The sequence below is a fragment of the Heliangelus exortis genome, chromosome 4 (assembly GCF_036169615.1).
Source record: "Heliangelus exortis chromosome 4, bHelExo1.hap1, whole genome shotgun sequence".
Lineage (NCBI taxonomy): Eukaryota > Metazoa > Chordata > Aves > Apodiformes > Trochilidae > Heliangelus > Heliangelus exortis.
In genome coordinates, this window is record NC_092425.1 from 9,263,970 (window position 1) to 9,291,569 (window position 27,600).

At 41.4% G+C, this 27,600-nt stretch overlaps 1 protein-coding gene across 29 annotated transcripts in view; it reads left to right on the forward strand.

The window, feature by feature from the left end:
* FAM13A (family with sequence similarity 13 member A) overlaps positions 1-27,600 on the forward strand; it is a 129,587-nt gene that overhangs the window by 69,777 nt on the left and 32,210 nt on the right. For 13 of the 29 annotated variants that reach the window (XM_071742854.1, XM_071742857.1, XM_071742856.1 and 10 more), the window contains 5 exons: positions 9,339-9,380; positions 19,688-19,732; positions 21,334-21,513; positions 24,099-24,285; positions 27,148-27,224. In XM_071742854.1, coding sequence (XP_071598955.1) covers positions 9,339-9,380; positions 19,688-19,732; positions 21,334-21,513; positions 24,099-24,285; positions 27,148-27,224 — 531 coding nt within the window. The remainder of the gene's footprint in view (positions 1-9,338; positions 9,381-19,687; positions 19,733-21,333; positions 21,514-24,098; positions 24,286-27,147; positions 27,225-27,600) is intronic. The other 16 variants (XM_071742855.1, XM_071742867.1, XM_071742877.1 and 13 more) reach the window with 7 other exon arrangements.

A 27,600-nucleotide genomic window follows, 5' to 3' on the forward strand; every position in this document is an offset into this window, starting at 1 on the left:
TTTGGACATTTTTTTTAAAGCTTCAGGAAAAATGGGGCCTGATAATGGTTAGTACCAGTGTGGGTAGCATTATGGTTGTAGTTCTTGTGAGGTGGACAGGCTGAAGCTGCTGTTCCAGTTGAGGGCATGGAGTTCCATTTTCTGGGTCTAAAGCAGACTAGGGGCAACCTCCAGGTGCACAAGGCACTTCCCAAACTGAGAGCAACCATCTTCCCCTTCCAAGAAAGGGAATGAGAAGCGGGCAGGGATCATGCTTGGTTCCCTTCCTGGGCAAATAAAATCCCCTCTGCCCCTCTCCTTCAGGTGCCCCACTTTGTCCTCTCTTTGGGCCATAAGCTGGCCATGCTGCACCATCCAGGGGAACCCTCGTTCTGAAGTGATACATATGCATCTTTGTTTGGCTGGTGTGTAAGATTTGGAGAATCTTTTACGAACCTTTTAAAAAGCTGTGATATTTAAATAGCGTTTGTTTCTTGAGTGGCCAAATATTGTATCTACCAAGGTATCTGTAAGCTGAGTCTCTTCCTAAAGGCCATGTAATGTGTTTGCAGAGAGACATATATACTGTACAGTGTCATTTTATTCTATATATAGATGTCTGTGGAATGGCACGTGATGGGATATGGTGGCCTGGTGTGAGACAGTAGCAATGGGGATACCAGGGTTATATTGTGTTACATGTGAAGAGGTGGGAGGCTAAATGAGTTGACCTCTTCTCTGTAATAGGTGCTGTATTGACCAAGCACTGTAAAAGGCACCTGTGAATGTCACATGGGTTTCATTACTGATTTTCCAATAACCTATCCACCAGGAATTGTCTCTTGAATTGCTAATAGGCTAACATGTTTTCTGAATAGCATTAGCTTACTTTAATAACCTAGATTGACAGTCAGAGCATTAACAACACTGTTAATGTACGATTCAATTCATGTATTCTAGTGCAGTCTATTGCAAATTTAACAAAGGCTGTGCAAATCTGACACCTGTGGCAGCCACCTCTGCTGGTCACATCTGCCACTTTCTGTAGGAGGTAAGAAAGGCACTTGGGCCTTGCTTGTGATCAGTGTCCTCTTCTGCTTTGCACTTTGCTGAAACAGATTAAGTGAATCCATCACAAATATTTTTAGAAAGTGCATCTGGTAGAAGTAGGGAGTGTGACTGATCTGTTCCTAACCTGTACTGCAGCAGTTGTCTGCATGGGCTGTCTTGCTTGCAGTCACCACTGGGGTTGATTTACTTGTTTGTTTGCTTGGAATATTTTAGCCTGAGAACACTGTTCATATTCCACTACACTTTCTTCTTTTTTTTTTTTTTTTTTTTTTTTTGAATGGCCACGGTGGATTTTGGACTTTGTTATCGCTTTCTATCCAAGGTCCTGTGAGTGCTTGACAAGCCCTAGTGAAGTATGTTCTGGAATATGTATGTGAAGCAAAGTATATTCTTAGAGGGTGGAGAGAGCTTGTATCTGATTTGGTGGTTGGTTTGGTTGGTTTGGTTTTGGTTTCTTGGGTTTTTTTTTTCCCTGGTGGAAGAAAGAAGATAAATTCAAACCTGTGGTTCTCCTCAAGTCATAGTTATAGCCCATTACAAAATGCTACATGAATTTTTGGCTTTCCAGGGTCACATTTAACCCACAGTTGGGTAATCTGTCTTGTCACAGCTGTGATGTGGTGGTGGAGGTGCATGTGGAAGTTTCTCCAGGGTGGGCATTAGAGGGGGGCTCTGACTAGAAGAGGAAACTGATGTGGAAATTTGCTGTAGTGTTTACTTCAGAGGTGTCCACCTGATTAAGCAAGAAGATAGGAATATTTACCTAAAAACTGGGCTCTTAGAAAACCTTGCTTGAAACATTCAAGCTTTTAACAAACAATCCTGAAATCGAAATCCCTGGTTACCTAGTAACAGTTCTTCACCATTATAATGCAACAGGTATGTGTGCATTATGCAACTTCACACTGTTAAATTCTGAGAAGAGGTGAAACTTTGGCTGGTACATTCATTCTGCCTCTTTCTGACCCATTTTATAGTTTTATCCTGGTGAGGACTTTTGCCAAACCACAAGTAGAAGAAAAGACACTGCCCTGTCTTTCATAATAAGCCCCAACTAGTTTAAGAAGTAAAACAACAAAGCAAGCTGCTTAACATTGACGTCATTTTATAAAAGATAAACATATTTGCAATCCAGGAGAATAGTGAGTAGCAAGTAATTATACAAAATTATGCTGTCAAGAGTTCCACTGGATTCAGATATGTTAATATAAATGGAAAATCAGCCTCACACTTCTGGTGGCATTTAATCAGCAAGAAGTTGTGCTCATTTCAGCTTGCTGTAGGATAACCTGTGCTTCACTGATGTTGCTTTACACTGGGAGAAGGTGAGCAAAAAGGCTTCAGTGTGGTGTTTTTCTGTGGAGGCAACAAGCCTCAGTGCCCACTCACACACAGCCTGTGTAGTTACACCTGTGGATAATCCAGCATCTTCCTAATGCCTGTGGCTGTGCAGTATCTTATTGTTTCCTCCAATGAAAAGACTCTTACTCTAGCCTGGGGTCCTCGTGCCTTAATCTTGGCTGTGGGAATAGGCACAAGAAATATTACATGATCCTCAGATGTGTAAGAGAGTGATCCTATATACTCACTTGTCTTTGTGAAATGCTAATACTGGCATTTTAAATGCCTGGTGTCCTGGTTTGGGCCGGGATAAAGGTAATTTTCTGTCTTGTAATTTTGCTTTCAGCTAAGTCTCTTCTAAGTAGCTGCACTCGACAGGACACAGAAGCTCATGCTGTTGGAAGGCTATTAGGGAAATCTCCCCCAAAGGGGTCCCTTTCTACAGCCATCCCAGAGTCACTGCTGCACACTGTGATCTTCCTCATTTCCCAGTTATATCCATTATATAACTTAGTTGAGGAACCTTTAGGAAAAAACAATGCTGAAGAAACAGCTTTGGGGAAGACGCATGATCCTTAGGAGATTAATATACAAACCAGTACCAGTCCATCCCTGCCTACATTGTTGGAGATATATATTTAAGTATGTGAGTTCAGAATAAAGCAGCTGGGTTGTTCACCTGGTGTTTTGACCTGTGGCTCATTTGGTGAGTAGCTTACACAGGTACATAAATTTTGGTTTCAGTATGAAGCATGGTTGGTATAAGTTTAGCTATTGTGAAGACTTGAGATAAACATCTGAAACAACTTCTTATGGTTTTGACTGTAGAAGTTACTCTGCAGGGGAAATGCAAATGTTTACATGGAAATAACCCTCACAGGGAAATAGCTGCTTTAAGACTGTTAAGTTTATAGTGCACTCCTCCTGTCCCCTCTGATTAAAGCTGTAGAGCAAGGGTAGCATTGCTCAACAATTAATGATAAGTGCTGGCTTTTAATGATGACCATTGTACCACCGGGGTGTTATCATGTTAGATTAAATTTGTGGTTACTCTTGGCATCAAGGGTGGTATGATTCTTGGTTTTTTTGCATAACATACTTCAATATCCTTGTTTTATTTGAAGGGAGAGACTTATATTGCCTGCTATTTCTCATTTGCCAAAACATCACCTTTTACCCACTTTCATGAGGCTCAAACTATGAATAAATCACTCTATTGAGAAAATAAGTATGCAATAAATTTTCATGAGCCTTTTCAATCTTGCATTTGTCACTGGCTTGAAATAACTTCTGTGGGGAAATGACTTGGGGGAAATAATGAAGTGCTGAAAATTTTGTGAATAAGATGATATTCAGTAAAAAGCACGACTGTGGCCTCAAAACCGAGGTTTTAGTTGAAGCTGGTTTTAATGTTGTTAAAGCTGAATGTGAGAATAAGTAAACAAATGATATTGTTAAAGTCTTCTGCAATTGCAAAAATGGTCTGTCTGCTAATCCAAGGTGGCACAATGGTTCTAAATTGTGAGAAGAAATCAAGAGGGAGAAAACTTAGCGAGTTACCCAAATTTAGTCTTCCTTTTCCTTCCCTTAAAAGCTGTATTTGGTACTTTAGATACCATTAGTAGCTTGAAGCCACTGAATTTTCAATGCCTTTTTTTTTGATTAATAAACATTAGAAGCTGCTATCCTAAAAAAAATATTCTCCCTAAAAAATAATGTCTTTTGAAGTGCAGAATGTCTGTGGTGGAACAGAAAGCAAGCCATTTCTTTATCTGACTTTTGAGGTCAGAACAAATAGAGCCTATGGCAAGGCATTAGGAAAACATGACCTTGTGAGAAGCATGACCCTGCCAGTGCCTGGGCCCTTCATCTCTGGGGCGAAATTTTGACACTTGAGTCAAAGCACGTTCTCATAATGGTTAAAAAACAAAACAAGAAAAACAACAACAAATAAAAGCCCATGTTTTTTAAATTTAATTGACCAAATGTCTGACTTGTCAAAATAGATGGAAAGCAGATTTACCAGCACCTTTACAGTGGAGGTTCTAGTGCTAGCAAGCCAGGACAGAACTGCTGATAATTAAGTGCAAATATAACAAGAGGAAAGAGCCCTGAAGTACTCTCTGACCTGGGGCGATACCATATGGGTTATCCCATGTGCATGTAAATAAATAAACTCTCCATCTAAGTGGGTTTTTTACATCTTCAGCTCTGGGACTTGCTCAGCAGCTCCCTTACTCTCTCTGAAGGGAGACATTAAAAAGGAAAACTAGCATTGCCTATTTGAGAATGTGATTGGTGAACCTGTAACATTCCTGTTGCAAAAGGGGGAGGCAAAAAAAAAGTAACTGTGGTTCTATAATTTATTGTTTAACAGTTAGACTTTACCCCAGCTTTCCTATTTCCTTCTTTAGAAACAAAAAGGATGCATTGCGTAAATGCTGTAAAATAAACGTGCCTGAAAATCCTAAAATGTTCTAAACTACCTGGTGAGCAATTCTGGCATTCCTTCCAGTCTGACCAACGTTTTTGTTATCTCAGTGGAGGTCACAAACATAACAACATTACTTCTTTGGTTGTAAAATTAAGACAATTTTTTTTAAGTTTGGCTGGTATTTGGTTTTGTTTGTAGTGAGAAGGAAGTGATCAGATAGTTAGGTGTTCTTTAGGAGTGTGAGAAGTTGCTCTCCCAGGTATTGCATGAAAGAGCAATTCATTTCTCCTTAATCTCTTCTCATAAGGGAACTGTGTAAATATCTGAGAATAAAGAGACTTCTGTATTTTGCACTCACCTGCTTTGCCAGGTAAGCAGTGATACCTGAATAAATAACTGATTTTTTTTTTTTTTTTTTAAAGTTATTTCATCCCTTCAGTGCTTTCTGTCTGTAAAGGATGTGGAAATCTGGACAAAACTTTGAGGGTATTAAAAACAAAGCAAAAAACAAACAAACAAAAAACACCCAACAGAAAAAATAATACTTAATTTACTACAAAACTTGCTTGCCTAATGGCTAAATCTCACTGGACACAGTAGAAATTTAGACTATAAAAGTGACAAAGAATCCTGCATGGACAGTGCAAAGCAGTTTCTACCCTGTTTATTGTGTAATATCAACTGATGATCACTTATGATTCATATCTTGCACATTTTTCTTGCTTGCCAGCCTCTTTTTTATCCAAAACCATGTGGTGAAGTTTTAAAGGTTTAAACCACAGAATTTTCATTTCTTCATTAAACTGTTCTGTGCTTGTGTATAAGCAAATCACTTTATTACCTTACAAGATGAATGATTATTTCATAGAGCTTTTAAATCAAAACAGAATCCTTATGTGATTGCAGTAGGGTTTGGTGGTCTCACATCTAATTTGAGCAGTTGTGAATTATGTGGAATAGCTGCTCTAAATTTGTTCATAAATTCGTTCACAGATGAGTTTACTAAGCTTGATGACACTATGGAAAGATGTTTGGAATATGTTTTTAATGATTAAAAGGGAAATGGAGAATGTGCTTTACTGAGATGCAGGAGATCTTTTTAAAGTTAAAAGATATTTTTGGTTTTCTAAAAGTCTAAATTTCATACTGGTTAGGTTGGAGCTCTTCATTTCAGGTGCAGCTATTGGTCAGTGCTGCATGTGTAAAGCTGCAAAGCACTGTTGGGTAAGAGAGGTTATGGCATTGTTATTGACTTAAATTTTGCAATATGGTGATCTAAATGAATCTGGTATTTGGTTTCTGACCTCTCTAGAGCTTCTTTGTCTGCATTCCCAGCTACTGGTTTTTAAATGCTTCCCAGTTACTTCGTAAGAGTGGATAATGGGTTTTTTGTCCAGATTTAAAACTTTCTTCAACTTGTGGAGCAGCAGTTTACTTGCCATGGAAGAAAAGGAAGGAAATGCTAGAGTCCTTGTCACATACTACTTTTCCATCTGATCTGCCATAGCAACTAGTGGGAGTATGAATATAAGAAAGCTATTTGGGCTTTTCCACTGTCATTGTCTTTCTGTGACTTAGAAGTTAATTACAAGCCCCCAAGATGAGGAAGTGTTTTTATTATGTGAAAGAAAGCATGTTTGGTGTAGCTTTGACAACTGCCACCTGTACACAAAGGAGATTTGTTGTTGTCATTTGAAGCTGCATTGATGTACAGAAATCTTGATGGTGCTCTGAACTTTACATGAGAAAACGTTTTTTGTGTTTTGTGTCCAACACTGGAATTTGTTTGCATTGAGATTACAAGTACAGCCATTAGTGTCATGAACTGAACATAGCAAAAAACATTACCATCAGCTTTCTGAGTTTAAAGTAGCTTCTTTATACTTTAAAAAAATGTTCTGTAAATGCTAAATAAAGAGAGAACTTATGTGTGCAAGCTGACAGACTGCATGCTGCTAGGGGAGGGAGCCTGTACCTGGCAGAGGTACAGCTCACCCATGCCTTAGTTGCAGGTCACTATCTGGGAAAGGCAATAATGTGCACTTCCATATTTCCCTCCACTTTTTCTACACTGTCTCAAATCCATAGCAGTTTGTAGTAATGGGGTTTGCCTCAGTGCTGGCCCCAGGTCTCAGCACCCACAGCAGTGTTCAGCTGCGTCTTGCTCAAATAGCTGAAGAGGGGCTTGTGAAAGGAGCAGCAAAGGTTCCAGTAGCAGTTGTGTTCCCCAGTTTTCTTAGAGAACTGCTGAAAACTGCCCTGCCACTGTTGCATTACAGAGGCAATGTGAATTTTGGCAGACTGTGCCTATTTCGGAAGCAGTTTCTCTTCCTTCTGATCTGTGGTCTTTTGTGTTACCCTTGAATCAGTATTTCGGGCATCCCACACTGTGTGCTGGAAGGTCTTTTCTCTAGATGTCTGTAGTTGTCTCTGAATTTCTGGGTGCTGTAGTGGGGAGCTGAAATTATAAAGAATTAAAGCTCTGCAATGTTTTTCGGGCATGCTGGCTTGCTCATCTCTCTGTCTGTCTGTCTGTCTGTCTGTTTGCCTTCCTGGCTTTTCTGAGTCCCTTGCATCCTGTTATCTTGTAATCTCCCTTGTTATCTTGCCTGCCCACCCCTCCAGATGAATTTGGCATTCAGTGGTATTTGTGACTCAGTTATAACACTGCTGTGTTCAATGCAAGCCACAGCAAAATCTTCCTCAGGTGATGCACTGTGTGAGAGCAGGGTGCTCACCTGGCTGCACGACAGTCTCAGGACCTTCCTGCTGGCCTAGGTGGAAGCTTCAAAAGGTACCTGTGAGTATTTGATCTCCTAGCTACAAAACCCATGAAGATGTTCCTTTCCCCTTTATTCTGTGCTTAGAAAAGCCTTTATAAACCAGTAGTGAGAATCATAGAATGGTTTGGGTTGGAAAGGGTCTTAAAGATCATCTGGTTCCAACCCTCTTGCAGTAGGCAGGGACTCCTCCCACTAGACCAGGTTGCTCCAAGCCCCATCCAACCCAACCTTGAACACTACCAGGGATGAGGCATCCACAATAACTCCAGGCAATCAGCTCCAGTGTTTCATCTCCCTCATAGTGGAGAACTTCTTCCTAATGTCTAACCTAAATCTACCCTCTTCCAGTTTAAAGTCATTATCCCTTGTCCTGTCACTACATGTCCTTGCAAAGAGTCCCTCTCCAGCTTTGCTGTAGCCCTTTCAGGCACTGGAAGGCTGCTCTAAGGTCTCCACTGCTGCTCTAAGAGTCTTCTTTTTCCTGGACTGAACAACTCTAATGCTTTCAGTGTGTCATTGTACAAAAGGTGCTCCAGCTCTCTGCTGCCTTCATGGCCCATCAAAATACATGAGGTTAATTCACTCAGCCTGAGTTTTCAAATGTTGTTGAGGCTTGATCTACTTCAAATCCCTGTTGAATTTGGTTGGGGTATTGGTGTGATAAAACCCACCCAGGTGACTTGAGTTTGCTCAGTCCCTGGCTCCTGGAACAGCAGGAAAGCAGGAGAGAAGTTCTTGGTTTCCACCACCTGTGCAATATTATCTTTCTGCTTTTGTTTAAAGTAATTTATATACCTTCTTGTCTTCTCTGCCTTTCTTTCAAATGTGATGTACTCCTCAGCAAACCAAATTAAAAGTCATCTGGGGACTAATGAGCCTTGATGGCCTTTCCTGCATGCTTGGAGGAAGGCAGATATCCTGCTCTAGAGAGTTACAAGGCTTAAATGACATGCAAGGCCAACCATTTATCTGGTTGGAAGGACTTAGTGAGATTCACTTGAACCCCTTCTTATAGCAACAGGGTCTCAAACTGCCTGTCCACTACACCTTTAAGCTGCAGATCCTCATAAACTTGTGCCAGCACAGGCATGATGAGATGCATCACACAACTGATCAGCCACATACCATGTAGTTATCTTTGAGCCAGGGCAGTTGACCACTGAAACACCATTTTGTCAGGGAAGCTCCATACTATCCACCAGCAGCCCCTGACCTCAAACCCAGGGAGATTTCAACATAGTCAAATCAGCTTTCCACAGGAGAAATGAAACAGAGGAAATTTTAACCTTGTGCATACACCCATGGCCATTTCTTTGGTTTCCCAAGATGTCATTCTGGTTTCTTTCCTAACTTCTGCTTTAATAGGCAGGTTGTTTAATTCTGGACCAACAAAACAAAAGGCTCTGACGGTTTTGCTGGCAAAACACATTATTGTTGCTATGGGAATAGTCCTTGCACTTGTGCAGAGCTGGAGTGACTCCTGGCTGTCTAGCAAGAGATCTGTTGCACCACGTTTCTGGACACTGAGAAATTATTTGGATTCTCAGGATTTAAGGAATGTAACTTATGCCTCTCTTCCAATAGTACAAACAGAGGACAAAACAGACTGAAGTGTTACCTCTTTAAGAAGTGTACTGTTTCACTTTTGTTGTCTCTGCTTTCTAAGAGCAAGTATCTTGCTGTAAATGAACTGCAAATACTAACTTTAAAAATTATGTTTTGTTTTTCAGCTCCCAAGAAGATGAGCGGCCTATGTCACCCTTCTATGTGAGGTATTTATTCAAGTATTTTAATTTATTTGTTGATATGGGATTGACTGGTTATTGGAATTGCATTTGGGGAGTGATGCTAGAAATGTTTAACAGACTGTAATCAAAATGAAGATTAATGTTAAGATTGCTGAGCTAGTGCCATGAAGTGGTCTTCAGAGGTACCAACTTTGTTGAGGCTTTTTTTGTATTTAGAGGTGAGGCTGAGGGTTTAATGCCAGTCTTGTAAATCCTTAAATAGAAGATGGACATTTTTTTCCTATTTTCCTCAGTTCATTAGGGAGCTTAGATGCCCATCATGAGTAGTTTATAATCTGTGGGTGCAGGAGAGATTTTTGCCACAAGCTTGGAGGAACTGGCAGTGTGTGCTGCTCAGAAACAACCCAGGAACCAGCTGGTGAGTCAGCAGCCCATACAGCAACCTCTCCTCCACTGCAGCCCAGAAAAGCAGGAAAGTGCCTGGGCCCCCAGCTTGCCTTCCTGGGGGGAATGGCTTTTGTGCTGCATTTGAACAAACTGAATTTCTTGTTTTGCCAGCTGGAAGACAAAGTCACTGCTTGTAAAAGTGGCCTAATTCTGTTGACATCAGTGAAAGTTTGCCCTGCTTCTTCAGTAGCAGGCTCAGTTCCAGTGCTTTCATTTATACTTAATGGAAGAACAGGAGCCAGGGCAATTAACAGTGAAGAGCTGCAGAGGAGAAAGGGCCAGATATTATAATTGGGTTATTTGATCTTTGTGGAGTTTAAACAAATAAGAAGAAATCCCTGTGGTGCTTTTTGTGAGCACAGTAATATTTGGAATTCTTAAAGTGATCTCTTAAGTTCATTAATTCTCTTTCACATAATCAGTTTATCTTTGTAGCTTTGGCTTTTTTCTTAGATTTTCTAACATAAACTACAAAAAGTACATTTGACATGTATTCTTAATTTGGAGACTTGGATTAAAACTTCAGAAACATGGGGCAGTGAACTGTTTGCCCCTCTACTCTGCTCTTGTGAGACCACACCTGGAATATTGCATACAGCCTTGGAATATCTTTTGGAATATCTTTCCCAGCACAGGAAAGATACAGACCTGTGGGAGAGGGTCCAGAGAAGAGCCACAAAGATGATCAAAGGGCTCTTTGGGAGGGAGCACCTCTGCTATGAAGGCAGCTGAGAGAGTTGGGGCTATTCAGCCTGGAGAAGAGAAGGCTCTGGGGAGACCTTCAAGCAGCCTTCCAGTATCTGAAGGGGCTCCAGGAAAGCTGGGGAGGGACTTTTTATCAGGGAGGGTAATGACTGGATGAGGGGTAGTGGTTTTAAACTGAAAGAGGGCAGATTTAGGCTAAATATTAGGAAAAAGTTCTTCACCTTGAGGATGCTAAGACACTGGAATAGGTTGCCTAGGGAAAGTTGTTGATGCCCCATCCCTGAAAGTGTTCAAGACCAGGTTGCATGAGGCCTTGTGCAACCTGGGCTGGTGGGAGGTGTCCCTGCCCATGCAGGGGGTTTGGATCTTGATGATCTTTAAAGGTCCCTTCCTACCCAAACCATTCTACGATTCCATGATAAGTGTTCATGGTCTAGTCTTGTTGCATGGTCTTGTCTGCCTTCCTGTTGATTCATCACCATTCCCTAAAGTGTGTTTGTGCAGATGTTGCCTAGACTATGCTTCAAAAGCTCCCAACTGTCCAAGGAGGTTCTGCCTTTTCCTTTGGGAGACTGTTTTGTAGCCACATACATTCCCTTGTCACAAGCCTTCCCGAGTTAAATCCTCACCCTGTCTCTCCATTGAAAACAGTCCCTTCTTTCTTTTTCCTTCTGGCTAGATGTGACCTTCAAATGATTGCAGGCTTCCATTACATTTCCACCTGTCTGACTGCTCACCCTTTACCAGATCACAGAAAAATGATCCAGGAACATCTTCTTCAGCTAACCTTCTCAGGATTGCCAAGGAGATAGGGAGGAAACTGTATCAAAGCAGCACATTTCTAAGAGGAAGGGCACAGGTTTGGAATTTTTAAATGGAAATGTGGGCATATTAGGATGGGGGACGCCTACTAGAATGAAGGGGTGGCCTTCAGTGGGAATATATCATGCAGATAGGAAGGGAACAGTCAGGAATAAACACATAGTTGGAAAGTGAAGAAACAGCTAGTGGGAGCAGCACACCTTGTGTCATAAGGCTTCATGCCAAGCTTGCATCTTTTGTAACACTGCTGAGACATAATTACTTGTAAATAAAGCTAACAGCTTGTAAGTCTTGCTGCTGTTTATCACACATCAGAAATGTGTAGTCCTGAGGTCAGCTGCCAAGTGCAGTTATTTTGGCAGGAGAGCTGGTGCTGGCTGGGCAATTCATGGAGCTTCAACAACTGAGAACTTGAATGGGTGGCCAGTTTTTTCTGTACAGCTTTGAATGCCCTATTTTTTGCCCCAGGTCTATGCATGACATACATAGGAATTGCATTTCACACCATGGAAGAGGAAGGGGAGACTGTCTGTGTCAGCCTTTTTGAGGGTCAAATTTTATTTGTATTGCTACCAGCCACACTTGAATAGTTTGAAATACTCTTCAAGTAATCCTTCAAGTGAATTATGGATGTGTATGTACAGAACAATTGCTGCTGCATTTGTACAGTAGTGCCATGTAGGTAATTATGCAACAAATTAATTAAATGGGAACAAGAGCTCTTTAACTTCTGAACACTGCATAATATTTTTGCTTTTACCAAGCTGAAGGAGCATTGTGTCTCACCATAAACCAGTTTGGGTAGGGTCAAACCAGAGACTTGGTTCTTCAGGGCTGTACCGTGTCAACAAGCAATGGACACTTTTCCCCGGATGTTACTTTTAAAAGTAAGGCAAATGGTGCTGATTTAGGCTTTTGAACTTGTTTGGGGCTTTTTTATTCTTTAGACTTTGGGAAGGTTGTGACCAAGTATAGAATTCACCACCACCCCTGCTTTGTAAGGGAATAGGCAATCATAAATTGTATGAGAGTGTTAAATGAAGCAAAATGTGACAGTTTGTCAAGAGAGGTGATACCTGTAGAACCAAATCATTTTTATAAGACTTTCCAGAGAGAGTAAGACAAAGTGTGTTACCTAATCTGTCTAATGTCAATAAAGTTCTTTATATCATGCCACCTGTATGGAAAAAACAGGCATTAGTACCGACCTTAAAGATGGGTAGGGAGAGGGTGAGGCCCTGGTAGGAGAGGAAGGACATTACTAGTGAAGCTTCTTAATGTAATGAACTTTTTTTCTGTAATAGCCACTGTCATAATAGAGAAGAATCATGATCATTAATTTGGCTTATAGCAGAAATTTAGGAGGTGTGAATGGGATAGTAGTGTCCGTTGGGAGAAAATATATGATAGTGAAAATATATGACAGTGAGATAAGATATAGAATGATGGAGATATATATATAAATATAAGCATGGAATATAAGATATAGGATGAAAAATAGTAACTTAGGTAATAAACCCATACATCTCAGGATGAAAAATGAAAATACAGGACATGAAGGGTGAATTCCTCACATTTGGAATTCCAAGGGGAAAAAAAAAGAAAAAAGACATTTGTGTGTGGAAGGATGGAAGGGAGGCATGAAATGAAAGTATTCAAGTTGAAGTAATTATATGACAGTGGATATATAAAGTGTAATATTTCCAGTATACTTAGAGGAAGTATGGATGCCCTTGTGTAAGGGTGAGATGAGGCCTCATACAACTTCAGTAACTCATGTTCAAATAGCAATAAATTTGTGAAGACAATTCAATAAGAGAAAAGAGCAAGCAAGGCTTATTTACCATAAAAAATGAACCAAAGTGCACATATTCCCTTGAATTTTAGAAAGGGCAAGGATTTTTTTTATGGTAAGTATCAATTCTGATGCAAGAGGAAATGTCTGCAATCAGGCTATGAATAAATTCGGGAAGAAAATCAGAAATTTTGTAGTTGGACCCCTCTTTTGTTGGGCATTGCAAGGGTGAGGTGGGCTTGACCAGCCTGTGAGATCTGGGGTTTGAATCCATTCACTTGCTTCTGAGCAGGGTTATCTTCTTCCCCTCTGTTCTCCTTGTAAGACAATTTGTTGACTCAGCTGTGCTCAATACCAGGCAAGGAGATTTCTGCTCTGTGAAAAGAAGAGGAAAACCTTACTGAGTGATTGATCATTCCAGGGACTAATGCCTGAAGGGCATTTATGTTCCAAAACCTTTTGTAATGGAACCTTGTTGTAAAGGGAGTTGAGGTGGTTAAAAAATGTGTAGTGCTGCTCCTTTTGTAATTCTGTAGTACAGCTGAATGGCAGCTGCACTGAGTAATCAGTACTGAGAAACAAGGTGCAGTGTCAGGTGATGAAGCAGCATCTGGCAACACCAATCCCCTCCAAGCACACTTCTGCTCAACATGTGCAATGAGTTTTTAGAAGACAGGAAATCTATAGGCATGCTTTGTGCTGTCATATATTCTTTAGATTTGACATTAATCATGTAGATGGTTTCAGAGAAGTTTTCCTGATGAGTACATCCTGAAATGAACCAGAATGGTATTACAAGGGAAAAAAAGCAAAAGCCTTTTAGTGTGGAGCTTCCTTGTTAACATGCAGAACATTAAAATGAAGTTGGGACAAGAGCTGGCATCACAAGCAGTGCCAGAAAATTGCATTAGATTTCCATGAATTCATGGCAAGACATTGGGCAGTTTCCCCTGTTTTAGTACATCTATTCTCTTGATGTACTTATACCCTGTTGGCAGTATTCAGTACAGCTGATTGTTTCTCATTTTAGCAGTTGTTACTTGAGAGAACACTTTATCTATAATGCTAGTCAGGTATTGTTAACCTACAGGATATCAGGAAAGATGTTTTATTCTGTGCTCAGGTCAGTTTCCTGAAGAAACTGAAAAAATCTTGTTTCAGATTTGGTGTTTGCTCAGAAATTAGCTTGGTGGCCTTCCCACTGGTTGGGACATGTCATAAAAGGTCCTAAGGCCCACGGGAGTGTTGGGCCCTGTTACAAAGCATTCTGTGATCCACATTAATGCTCTGCATTGCATCAGCACTGGCAGAAGGTGGACCCCAAGCTTCTGGGTACCCCTGATCCCAGAATCCAACCCCTGTGCAGGTCTGGTGCCCCCCCGAGGAGCATCTCCCTCCTCTGCAGGGAAACCTGCACAGACCCAGCCATCACGATTCACCAAGCTAAATGGAGTGGCACGTAGGAAATCCCCTTCAGGGTTGTCTTTGCTCCAAGCAGTAGGTGTCAGTGTGCAGCCATCACTAAGGGTGATCCCAGGGCCAGTGGAAAAACATCAGGAATCCTGAAGAAAACAAGACAAGGGGTTAGTATTCTGCATAGGAAGAAGGTAGAGTCAAATCTAATGTATTGCTTTTAAAGGCAAAATAATTGGATCTAAGATTGTGAAAATGCTGAAAAAGCTTTGAAAATGTATCCTCTGTGTGATGGGATATCCCAGTAACTAAGAGCACATCTCTGTTTTTACGCTCATTATTTTCACATTTTGTATGCAGACATAATCCTTCTCTCTGAGGAATGTCTGTCAAATGAAGTAGTTGCCATAGAACAGATCCCGTGTGAGTCTGCAGTATTGCATTTCACAGTGTGCAAGAGTTGTGGAGAGTGAACAGTGATTAGACTATGTAAATACCAATGAAAAAGGATTTTTCTAGGTCACAGGTTGGAATAATATGTTCAGGAGGACTCCAGAAATTTCCTGTCTAAAATATGAAAGCCATTTAAACATCCTCTACTTTGCTGGAATAGCAAAATGTTAAAAAGCTTTTGCATCTACTGATGCTTGGTTCTTTAAAAAAAACAGAAATGAGGAGGAATATATTTGCTTTCTGAATGAAGCGGATAAATTGTAAATAAATCTCAGCAACGAGTGGCCTTAGTTCCCAATTGCAAGTATAACATAATTTAGGCCATTAAGTATGGTCAGAAGTTAATGCACTAACTTCATAAAAAGTAAAACCTAACCCGGGAAATACTATGCCAGCAAGCCAGTTTGCTCTGGCTGGTGTTTTTACTTTGCTCTTTTAAAAACTGGATGTTAATACATTATGCTAATACATTATCAAGTAGTGCCTTGAATGGAGGAAACAAAACAAAACAAAACGAAGCAGAAGAGAGGGTTTGATATCCAACTCAGTAATTTGCCTGCTGCCCTAAGATGCCCAGTACAGACCCAATAGGGTGCACCTCTTGCATGAGATAATTCTCACTCTGGTGTGTATTTAAGCCTCCAAAACTCTAATTTGGGGTGCAGGGGAGATTTAATGTTACTGTTAAGCAAAGTTATGACCACCCTCTCATACTTGAAGCTGAAACAGAAGGGGAGAAGAGGTAATGCAGTAAAGAGTTGACCTTTTGTGCGAAGCAAGACATCCAGAGCTGATGGGGCACCTTGGAAAGTGGCCAAAAGGGTTCAATAAACAAGTTAGACAACACTGGGAATTGCTAGAGGTCAAACTTCACAAAATGGAAACCATTAGGGTCAGAAGAAGCCAGTTCAAACGTTTATAGTGCTTGAACCAGCTGGGTGCCTTGATGCAGGTTTTGTGGCTGGATCTCTGAAGGTAAAAATGACCCCAGCACTGGGAAACTCTCCTGCTGTTCCCTGTCACCTGAGGGGAGCCTTTCATTTCTATCAAAAGTCGCTATTTCTCAGTGTGCTTTGCAGCAGCTGCATAATTTAATAAAGATAATTGACCACACATCAGTGAAACGGAGCAGACATGAGGAGAAAATAATTAACCAGAGCAGCCCATGGGTTGCTGTTGGCTGGATGGTTCAGTGAGCAGCGCAGCACTCCCCAGGCAGCTGCTTCCACAGGCGGCCCTGCCAAGAGCGCGCGGCTCACCTCGCCTGCTCCGTGAAGCATGAATCCACCAGCACAGCTTCTTTTGCCACCCAAGAAGTTTGGAAAACCCCACGGGGTGCCTACACCCTGCCTGGGCTGTGAAATCCTCAGAGGGCTGTGCCTTTCCCCAGGTTTCCTAATGCACTCAAACACCTCCTGCTCCGTTGCTGGGCAGGCTCATATCCTAAAGCCACTGTGTGACTCTCTCTCCTCTGCTGTTTTTTTCAGGGTGTGAACTTCCTTGATGTAAATCAAGCCATTTAGCAATGCCTTTAAATTAAGCTTCAAAACAAAATAGCAAGGTAGGCTACCAGTTGTGGAATTAAAAGAAATTCAGTGTATCTGGAAAAAACTTATTTAAAATCTCCATCTTATTGAGAGGGGCCTAAGAAAGGAGCTTTAAAATATCACAGGGCTAAGAATAAAGTTATATTCAGTGTACAAAAAAGCAGTATTTAGAAGGGAAATATAATAAAATCGAAGTATCAGAGCTTCATTTTATAGTAGTCTGCTCAGGCAGTCTGCTCATAGTAGTATTGCTTTGCTTAACAGTAACATTAAATCTCCCCTGCACCCCAAATTAGAGTTTTGTAGGCTTAAATACACACCAGAGTGAGAATTATCTCATGCAATAGGTGCACCCTATTGGGTCTGTACTGGGCATCTTAGGGCAGCAGGCAAATTACTGAGTTGGATATCAAACCCTCTCTTCTGCTTCATTTTGTTTTGTTTCCTCCATTCAAGTGGATGAGCAGGCAAGTGGCTATATACATACCTCCTTGTTATTTGTCAGTAAATAACCAACAATAATAAAGATAATTTAAAGGTACACCTGCATCCTAAGGATATTTGATTTCTCTATTAGTGGCTCTCTGACAGAATATATATTGTCCAAGCTGGGCTTTTTCTACGTAACACAAAGTAATTATTTTGCAGATGTGACCTCAAGTTGTGCTAGGGGAGGTTTACACTGGGTATTAGGAATAAAATTTTTACTGAAAGAGTGGTCAAGCATTGGAACTGCCTGCCCAGGGTAGTAGTGGAGTCACCATCCCTGGAGGCATTCAAAAAGCATGTGGACGTGGCACTTCAGGACATGGTTTAGTTGGCATGGTGATGCTGGACTGACAGTTGGACGTGGTGATCTTCAGGGTCTTATATGGTTATATAATATCTGTCATGATGAGTTACCAAGCTTTGTTTTACCACTTTTTATGTAAAGAAGCTGATGTAATTTCAGTAATGATGTGAGTGGTTTGCAGATAGTGACCATCAGCCTTGAACACTGCAGACAGAATTAACAGTGTGAGGTTTTCTCACACACAGCATCTGCACTTTTGTTAAGTTTAGGTGAAAGAGGAGTTTGCATTTTTCCACATTATTACTCTTGTTGGAAATAGATGGAAGAGCTGTTTTCTGAGATCTGCCATCTTGTCTGTTGGGTAGGTACACCTGCATCCTAAGGATATTTTAAAAAAAACAACTAGGATCCAAACAATCTTATCTCCCCCTTCAGTGCTACTTTCCTGACATGAAAACAGAGATGGTGTGCAGTGAAAGACAACCCCATTCAGTATGGTTTGTGTGTAAATATTATAGAAAGTGAATACAATATTAACTTACTCCAACACATGTAGGAGCAGTAGCCAGTGCATGGGTTGTGTCTTACAATGTGGCTTAGCCAACCACACTAACATCTTACTTGGTAATCCATTTCCCATAGGAGGCCAGATCTTACAAAATAGGTTTGGGCTGGGAAGAGGCCAAAGAAATTATGTTAGTAGACTGAAAAGCAAGTGAGGTTCTTGAAATGTGCATATTAAATTGCAAAGCCATCCAGTAGTTAATAGTCAAGAAGTTGTATGTGGGAGGAGAGGGATGTTGCAAGTTATTTTTTCCTATAGCCAGATTGCAAATCCATAATAAGCACGGTAATACTTGTTTGCATGTCTTCTGTTCATGAAATCATCTGAATGACACAGCTGCTCAGGTGCTGTGTGAGGGATATGGGATATACTGGGAACTTTGTGACTGCTTTCACTCTGTGCCACCACTCTGGGGCCCTATTCCTGCTCTGGAGATGAGCACTTGGTGAAGCTGGGACTGGAAGGGATGCATGTGTGGTTAGGGCACCCTGGTTTACCCACACCAAGGTGAATGCACTGGCACAGCTGAAGGAAGCTGCAGCATATTGCAACTCTGATTTGCAGCTTGGTGTTTGTAGAGTTTTTCCTTCACTCCAGGAGACTGTTTTGTTGGTTTGGTCAAACTGGCTACACTGGCCCCTTGTTTACCCTCTCATCCTGTGGCACTGAAACCCAGCAATGATGCAGAGTGGGTATCACTTGAGAGTGCTGCAGCTTCTTAGCTAGCAGTAGATCTGTACAGTGAAGTGCAAAAAACTTCAGGGGAGCTGAGAGGGAACCTTTGGTTAGTTAGGGTAAGCCAGCCACCCATGGTTCTTCTGCATTGAAGTGGTTTGTGAGAAGGTGGTAAAGCCTGAAGGCAATGCATGGCTGTTTTGGCAGGAAACAAGCCTTGCATGCAGCCTGTCTTGTACCCTGGGCACACAATGCCATTTTCTTGGGATATATCAGCCAGTCATATGGCTAATCCCTCTGCTGATACAGGGATAAATCCAAACAAAACCTATAGCCCTATAACTTATTTGACTTAATGAAGATCACAGGAGGGATGAAGAGGCAAAGAGTGTCACCTTATCTGAGTCAGTGTGGGGGAAGAGGGAGCAGGATGGGACTCAGCTCAGCCAGGATGAACCTGGCCCTGTGCAGAGGGAGGGAAGCAGTAACAGCAGTGTGAGGTGGCACATCAGCTTGTTTAGAAAAGCTTTAAACAGCAAGCAATGACACCTACAGTCACGTCAGCTCTTCCTGAGCCTGAAAACAGACTGAAGGAAGAGGAGGAAGAGGGTGTACATTTTCTTTTTTAAAATGTAGAGCAAGGAAAATGAACATCAGAGAACAGCAGGAGAAGGAACTGGGTGAAGCCTGTATTTTGCCTTTGTCCACCATTAATGTTTAAGTATTGAGTCCCCTTTCATGGTGTATACATTTTCTAGTTGGCCTCAAAAGGTAAGGACTTTTCTGATGAGGCTGAAACAACCTGCAGTGGCAGAAAGCTCAGAAGAAATGAAAAAAACCCTGCAAGGTGCTGAAGTTGAAATACTTTCTGTTAGACCTTGGCCTACTGCAGGGGAATGACAGGGAAATCGATTCTTGAGGATATTGGCATTGTAAAAATGCATCATGTCACTGCAGGAGTGAAAATTCCTTAAAGGGAGAATTTGTGGTATGCACATTCAGTTGATGTTGAGATAGATCAGACCTTTAACTGTCAGTGCTGCAAAGAACAAATATTTTTAAGACCCTATTGTGATAATTAGATCTAATTTTCTTCTCTTTTTTTCTTTTACACAGTGCCCACGTATCACAAGTCAGTAGTAATATTCCTGCTACAGGAGAGTAAGTGTCTCTTTTACAATTTTGTAGCTACCTTTTTTTTTTTTTAGTATATATTGGAGCTCTTTAAAGTATTGCTGGTTATTATTCTTTGATTTCTTTTTTTTTTTAAGGGTTGTTCTTATACAATCAAAATAAAGATTGGTGTTGCCTAAACCAAAGCATCTGTAATAAATCGGTAATAAATCACTTCCTTTTGAGGAACTCTCAGGCCCTTGGTTCTTTCCTTGCCATGTGCCTGCAATATTTTGGTTAGACAGACTTGCATATTTAAGTAGACTTGCATATTTTAGAGAAGCCACTCACACTGTGTCATCCTCTTGCTCTTGTTTGCACCCTGTTGCATCCCAGCAGAGGACAGGGCTTGACCCCACTGCCATAACTGGGAGCAGCAGAGCTAACAGGTTGGGCCTCTTGCTGGGGATGGAAATTCCCAGTGGCTGATAGGTTTGCAGAACTCATTCTTGTCAACATATGAAACACAGACACACTTGACAAGTTAAACCATGTGGGTTTTTGCAGTTGCTAAGATCTTTTGAATTTTTTGGAACTGCAGTCTCAGCAGACTTTCAACTATAGCAGCTTAGCAACAGCCTCTGTGAAGAAGTCAGCCCAGGTACATGTTCATAGCTACTTAGCTGAAAATCAAGCAGCAAATCCCTCAAACAACTCTTTTAATTATGGAGAAAGTATTAGGAGCTTTATACAGACTTTGGAGAGGTATGTTTGAAAAATTAGTTCTTCATCAGACTACTTGAAGCATTGCAAGAAACAGGGATGAGGATGTACAAATAGTGTGTTTCTCAGTCATCTTTTAAATATAAAAGAAAATTAAATAGATTTTGTACATTAAATCTTCCTCTGTTAAGGAAGGAAGGAACTTTACAAGAAAATGTCAGCACCAAAATGAAGGAGATTTGGTTGTATTGTCTCACATCTGTAGCTGATGGAACTGCAGAGGCTCCCTCACTGTGTGCCAGTAAGCATGATGGGGATCTCATGCCAGAGCAAGTCACAGGCAGCTGTGGGTGCATTCATGGCACAAGAAAAGTGTCAACTCCAGAACCAAATCCATGCTTGGTCGCTGACCACAGGAGAAGTTTGTAGTGAGATATGGCTTGCATTTTCTCATGCCCATGTGAGACAGCAGTGAATCACTTTGTTGCAGGTGATCCATTGCCTTAGTGAGCTTCAATTGCAGAAGAGTGTCACTGCTTGGATAACTGTGCCTGCTGTCAGCATGGCTGGGTATCAAACACAACTTTGTCAGGGCAGGGACTGTTAAATGCGAGGGTGAAGTTTAGGCAGCAGTGTCCATAGTTGCAGGAAGTAAAATTAGCTGTTTTACTGGAGGTTCAAGCATCCTTAGAACTAAAAAAGAGCAAGATGGCTTGAGAAGGCTCAGCTTTTCTGAGACCTGAACATCGGCGTATCTGAAGATTTCGGCTCAGTTCTTTGCAGATGTCACAGCGCTGGGACAGTTTATGCTGCCTCGCCATCATAATAAAACATAACCCTTGGACACCCTTGCTTTACTTGTTGTTCAAGAGAGGGAGCTCCACCAAGTCTTTGAGCTCAATTGACCTTATTTTTCGGCTTGACAGGTATTTAGAGAAGACAATCCGCTCCGCCGTGGAGCAGCATCTCTTTGATGTTCATGGCTCAGGCGGCCAGAGTTCAGAGGACTCTGAATCGGGAACATCTTCAGCCTCTTCTAATGTGTCTGCCAGGCAGAGGAGGCGACACCACAAAGAGCAGGAGGAAGCCCGGAGAAACAGAGACATGTACGAGCCTGATTTCTTTTTTTTTTTTTTTTTCTTTTTTTTTTTTAAGCTATATTTGATTAAGTGTACCTTAGTCATGTCCCCTTATCGGAGCAATGCTTAGTTCTGTTATGAAATGCACTGAGTTGAAAGTGCAGAGCTGACTGCAGTGCCTATGCAGAACTTCATTGCATGAGGTAGAGCGGGGAAATCTGGAGCTTATTAGAAGTAATTTTTTACACAGCATAGCAGAGTATGGAGTTGAAATGTTCAGATTTTTTTAAGTATAGAATTTGTTGCTTTCGTGGAAACTTCCAGGCAGTTGGCCCTATTGCTGGGAACTTTCTTTAGGTAAAAACATTGGGTTTAGTTGCTTTTCTGAATTCAGAATGCCTTAAAAATGAGATCAGGTTTCCCTTTTGTATGTTTGGATTTATTGAGGAGACCCAGGAATCTTCCTTTTGAGTAATTAGAATTCAAGAATTTTTACCCACCTTTTTACACAGAGCTTCAACATTATTTGGTAGTGAATTTCATTAAATACCTGTCAAAGATTAAAAATAACACCTATTTTTCCTTTCATACTCCCCTACATGTTGCATATATTGTGTAGGAAAAATGCTACCACAGTGGCCTTAAAACTTGCCCAAGGCTTAACTATCTTTGAGGAACTGTAACTACAGACTTTGCAAGGCCGTGATCTAATCAGTGCTTAGGCATACATCTAGCTTTACTAGTTACTGTAAAGAATGCATGTACCTGGCTGTGGTATTGGATTTGCTAGGCTTTCAAGCTAGATTCCAAAATAAACATCTAGTCTCTTGGGGCTTTTTTGTGGGTGCTGAGTTCCCTGACTCCTATTTGATCTGCACCTTCAGAGAGGAAGCCACTTGTATAGAGGTGCATGACCATCAACGTTGATCTTGTGCTAATATTGCAGCCATGCTATTTCCCAAAATGTGTCAATGCTACTGCCATGAAAAAATCCCCAGTTGCAAAATAGAAAGCCATTTCCATAGTGACTGAAAAATAATGCTGTGAAGATGGACTGGGAAATTAGTGCTTGCAAGTCACCAAAGCATTTGGCAGCAACTCTGAAGTAGTTTTTCTTGTTCAGTAGCCCTGCTGACAGGCTCCTCAGGTAAGTAGGTCAGAGACTGGCTAGTGTACGTGTTTGGAAGCATATAGTACTGCAGGGCTTTTTTTTTTTAACATTGTGTTACAAGGCTGCCTGTAGACAGCATTGACACAGTTGTTCAGGTTTGCTTTGTAAAGCTGTAGCTAAGGATTTAAAATAACGTTGGAGGTTTTGAAAGCTGGCTAGGGTTCAAATTCTGTTCTCTGGTTCCTTTAGGTCAGATTTCTGGAAGTCCTTTGGGTGAATTATCAAAACTGGTTATTCCTTTAAGAAGAACTTTCTGTTGTTGTTTTTGTTGACAATTTGTCAATTGCCTTGCCTTGTGCTGGAACACAAGAGGATTTGTAATGTCACAAGATGGGATTTACATGGGAAGAGTGTTTTATTGCAAGAACACACACATGAACTACCAAGCTTTGCAGACTATATGATCTACCTACCATGTGTATGTAATTGGTTTGCTTAGGGGCTTATAGAAACCACCACAAAGGCAAATATGTTATCTTAGAAGTTCAATCATAGATCTGTAATACATCTTTGTATCTCTTCCACCAACAAAACCTAGAGATTTGAGATTTATGCAGTCACTGAAACTTTCTGGGTTTGTTTTTGATCTGAAAATTTTATCCTGCTACTACAGATAACTGATCCAGATGCTACAGATAACTGATTTCTCATCACATCAGTGCAAATCTAGATAAATTCTCTTGCTGTCTGTGAAAGCAGGTTTTGGAATTACACTGCACTGTATAAGGCAGCTGCACATCCAGCAGTTAGCCAGTGTTCCATGATGTTCCAATGTTGAAGTGTAGGCAGCCTGCCTTGGCTCTGGCTGATGACTTAAAGCTGGCTGTACCATTCACTTCCCAATGTAGCAGGACAGCTTTCTGTCCTGTCCTGACAGCTGTGTTGCCATTGCAGAGATACATTCCCTTTTCTGTCTGTGTAATTCCCAAATAGGAAGTCAAGCATTTGGCTAAAGCACCGCAGTCCTGAACTTACATTTGAGAAGATGAGTAAGAGGGCTGATTATGCAGTGTCATGCACCAAAGGAGATCCTTGGACTGTGGCTGTGAATCACTTTTCCAAATTAAAAGCACGTGTCTCAAAGGAAAATATGCTACGTGTTCTCTACAAAAATACCACAGACAGCCAGGAGCTAGTCCAGCTTCCATGTGAAGTCAATGGGGTTCTCTGCATTGGCTTTAGTGGGAAGTGAATCAAGTCCCAAAGATTGATCTCCACAGCATTCTCACCTGAGGTGTATACACCTGGCTTTCACTCCTCAGTAGCTGCACAATGTGTGGTGTTTGTTGCAGTAGGAAGAACCAGAGAGACTGGTTTTGTAGGGTGTAGAAGATGTTGCCAGAACTGCACCAGTCAGCATGATGCATTTCTCTATTGCTACTATAAATGTAGTGGGAGAGTGTTTTAACCAACATCTGGTAATGTCCCTTTTCCTTTTTAGGGAAGTCATCAACAAAGAAAACATTCCCTCTGGATTCAGCAATCTTGAAGACTGTATTCTAGCTGCTCAAGAAGTAGAAAAGTTACAAGACAACAGCTCTGGATATCTTAGTGAAAGGAATAAACCAAAACGGCAGAAATCCAGCACCAAGCTTTCAGAGCTTAATGACAACCAGGACAGTGCTGTGGTAAGCCAGAATGCTGTGCTATTTGATGCCTAGTACTGGAGTGGGAAAAAGGCTTTTTTATTTTGGTGCACATCTGGTGCCTTTGGGTAGCCATATTTGACTACAGTACAAGGACAAATGGCTATTTTGGACTATGAGGAAGACCAGACCCTTACGTAACCTTTGTGATTAGGCAATTGAGAAGCCATATTTCTGATATTATCCTCTTTCTCCATCCATAGTAGTTTTCTCTTTCCACAACTCCCTGCTTTTTTCTCTGAATTCAGTGAAGCATTTTGGAGAGAGAAAAAGGAAATAAGGCTTTTTTTCCGTCTTTCAAAAGTATTGCAAAGAGCTTGAAGCCTCAGATGTAGGTTTACATGTTTAGATTAAGTTTATTTTTATATTCCTGCTATGTTCTGAAGCTGTAGATCACATGTGACTTCTTGATCGTGAGATGACAAAAGTGTTTTATGCTTTTTCCCTGAAGTGTGTGTGTTACTGTGGTGTTTGCAGTTTGCAAAATGCTTCCAAGTGTGTTGGTCCAGAAGATGATGCTTTTAGCTCCCTTCCACTGGGGTGGTAAATAACGCCAAGATAACATCCTAAAATTCTGGAATAGCGTTGAATTCGACCAGCATGCTTGTGTGACCTGCACAATAAAAGACAATTTGCCCACTTCTCCGTGCTGTAGAATAAAACCAATGCAGCCTCCTATCCTCTCAACAAGACCAGACATTCATTATAGTGTCAAGAGTTGAGAAACTCTACTGTGCTTGAACACAGGCCCTGCTTAGGCTGGCAGAAGTGCTGTGCATCCTGATGCACAGTTCCTGGTAACCATAAAACCTGTGTGCAAAGACTGCCCTTTCCCAGCTATAGGGCATTTCCCTCAGTAGTACTTCATTAAGTCTTAGAGCCTGCTGCATTTTCTTAATGTAACATTGTTTTGGGACTTGTTTAGGCCACAACATTACAATGAGCTGATGCTCTTACACTGTGCAGATTCTAGAGTGAGACACATTTGGCTTCTCTCTGTGATAAAAAAAAGGCAAGATGCCAAAAATTGTAGGCTGTGCTAAGATTTAGTGCTCAGTATCAGGAAGCTACTCATGTGATACTTCACCAAAGAGCACAGTGAGATAGACATGCTCCCCACTTCACAGCTTTGCTTGTAGCAATGGACTGTAAGATAGGCAAATGTCAAGTGGTTACACTCTTTTCTGCACCTCTTCTCTGTACCTGTGGACTGTAAAGCAGTCTAAATCTAAATAAGAGTTTGACTCTGGTTTTGGGAAAGAAAAGACTGGCAGAAGTGTTTGCTTTTGCTGTGGACCTGAAAAACATCCATGAAGTCTAAAAACGTGCCCAGAAGAAATGTCTTCAAACCTACCTGCCCTTCATTTTAAGATCTCTTCAGGGGCAAAGGCTGAAGGGGACATAAAATGGATTAACCTTGCAGAAAAAGCACTTTGACCATGATGACCATCAGTGTAATTCTTGCTTCCTTTGCTACAGGAGGTGTCACAGTGGGATTGTCCGATGGGAATACTGTTACGAAACAGCTTGCAGATAGCATAGTTGCTCTCTTTTTGAAGAGCAAAGGCTGCTTTATAAATTTTTATGAGTGCTCTTCATGCTTGCATGTTAGAGATTGCCAGCAGGATATGTGGTGGTTTAGCTTCCTTTTGGCTAAATCTTTACACTTCAAATAATAACCCAAATTAGACTCCCTACTTGGAGTATCAAAGGACATAACCTGCACCTTAGTATTTACTCACAGGCCTTTGTCATGTAAACATGTTGTACCTTATTAGCCACCATTTTCTGAGTCTTCCTGCTTTTCAAAGCCTGAAAGCTTATGTAGGACAGTGTGTGGAAGCTTTTCTCTCAGCTGTCTAATTGCATCTGACTCAGAAGCGTAAGTCAGGGCTGGAAAACCTGTCAGTTGCACTCACTCTCTTGAGCAAACCAACCACAAAGCATTAAAAGCTTGTAACTGCAGTTCAGAGATGTGGAAGGCATCCAGCCATAGGTCTTGAAGAATCCCATTAAGCAGGGCTGGAATGACTGTGCTGTGTCACCTTATGGGGCTGGATTTGCAGCAGGTGAGAGAGGGCTGTGGCTGCCCCAGGAAACCTGTGCACACAGTTCCCAGGGCTGGGGCAGGAGTTACACTCCACTCTGCTGACTGACTTCACCCTATTTAAGAGAGACTTGCCCAAAAAACAAGGTAGAGTACCACCTGGACATGTGCCCAAAGTGACAATAGAGAATGTCTTCAGAGTGCTCTCTTAAGCCCTTAGAGGATAACAGTGTTGATTTCCCTAATGGCAGTCACAACAAATATCAGAACAAGTTGTCATGAGCAGTTGCATTTCTTGCCCTGCATTCCTATTAGCACAACTTAACATCACCTCTGTGCATGTGGCAGTCTCTTTGCATTCTTCTGCCCACTTCAGAAATTAGGGAAGGGTTTGACTGAGAGGGAGAGTATTTTCAAAGATGAGCATAAGGAGCCCTGCTGTGGATTTTGACACCTGCTCTTACAGGACTTGTAAACACCACAGAATCACTCTCAAGCTCAGCCTGTCTATCAATCTGTAAAATAGGAAATGGTGAAGTACCACAAAGCATTATTGTTAGGCATTTTGAGACTGATGAAAGACACAAAAGCAGTGAGCAGGTGGGTTTTTTGCAGGTTATGTGCAATGATGTCTGAGGGGGGGCTTTTATTATAAATGTGCAGTGGGCAGTAGTGTGATTGTTGTCTTATTTCTAGAAGTCCTGTTGGGTATTTCTATATTTGATCTATTTAATGGCCTGCAGCTTGAATCTGTTTCTCTTATGTATCTTACTGCTTTAACATTTACTGTATTACAGAGTATGGAAAGCTTTAGCTCAACCAGGCCTGTAGACAGAACAGGACCTGATGACATGGAAATATTATCTGAAGAAAGGTGATTTTTTTTTTTTCCCCTCCCTCTCAATATATGTATGTTTTATTTTCCCTCTGGTTGTAGCACAGCCTAAGAGATGTTCCACCACAGACTCCAAGGCTGAAATTCAGTAATGCTGCAGAGCAGCATTACCCACTGTGTCAGCTTCAAAGCAGAACTGTATGGAGGCACTGCATATTTTGTGTGGGCTCTTCCCAGCAGCATATGCCCTCAAGACCTTCTCCCAGCCTGTTAGGAATGGCACTGAGGATGCTGATGGTGCAGACTTAAAAAGAAGTCAGATGCCAAGCACCTGAACCAGCATGGTTCACACAGAGTACTGCAGGGCCCATCTTACTGGGCCTCTGGGTTGGGAATCCAGCCCTTTTCTTAGTGT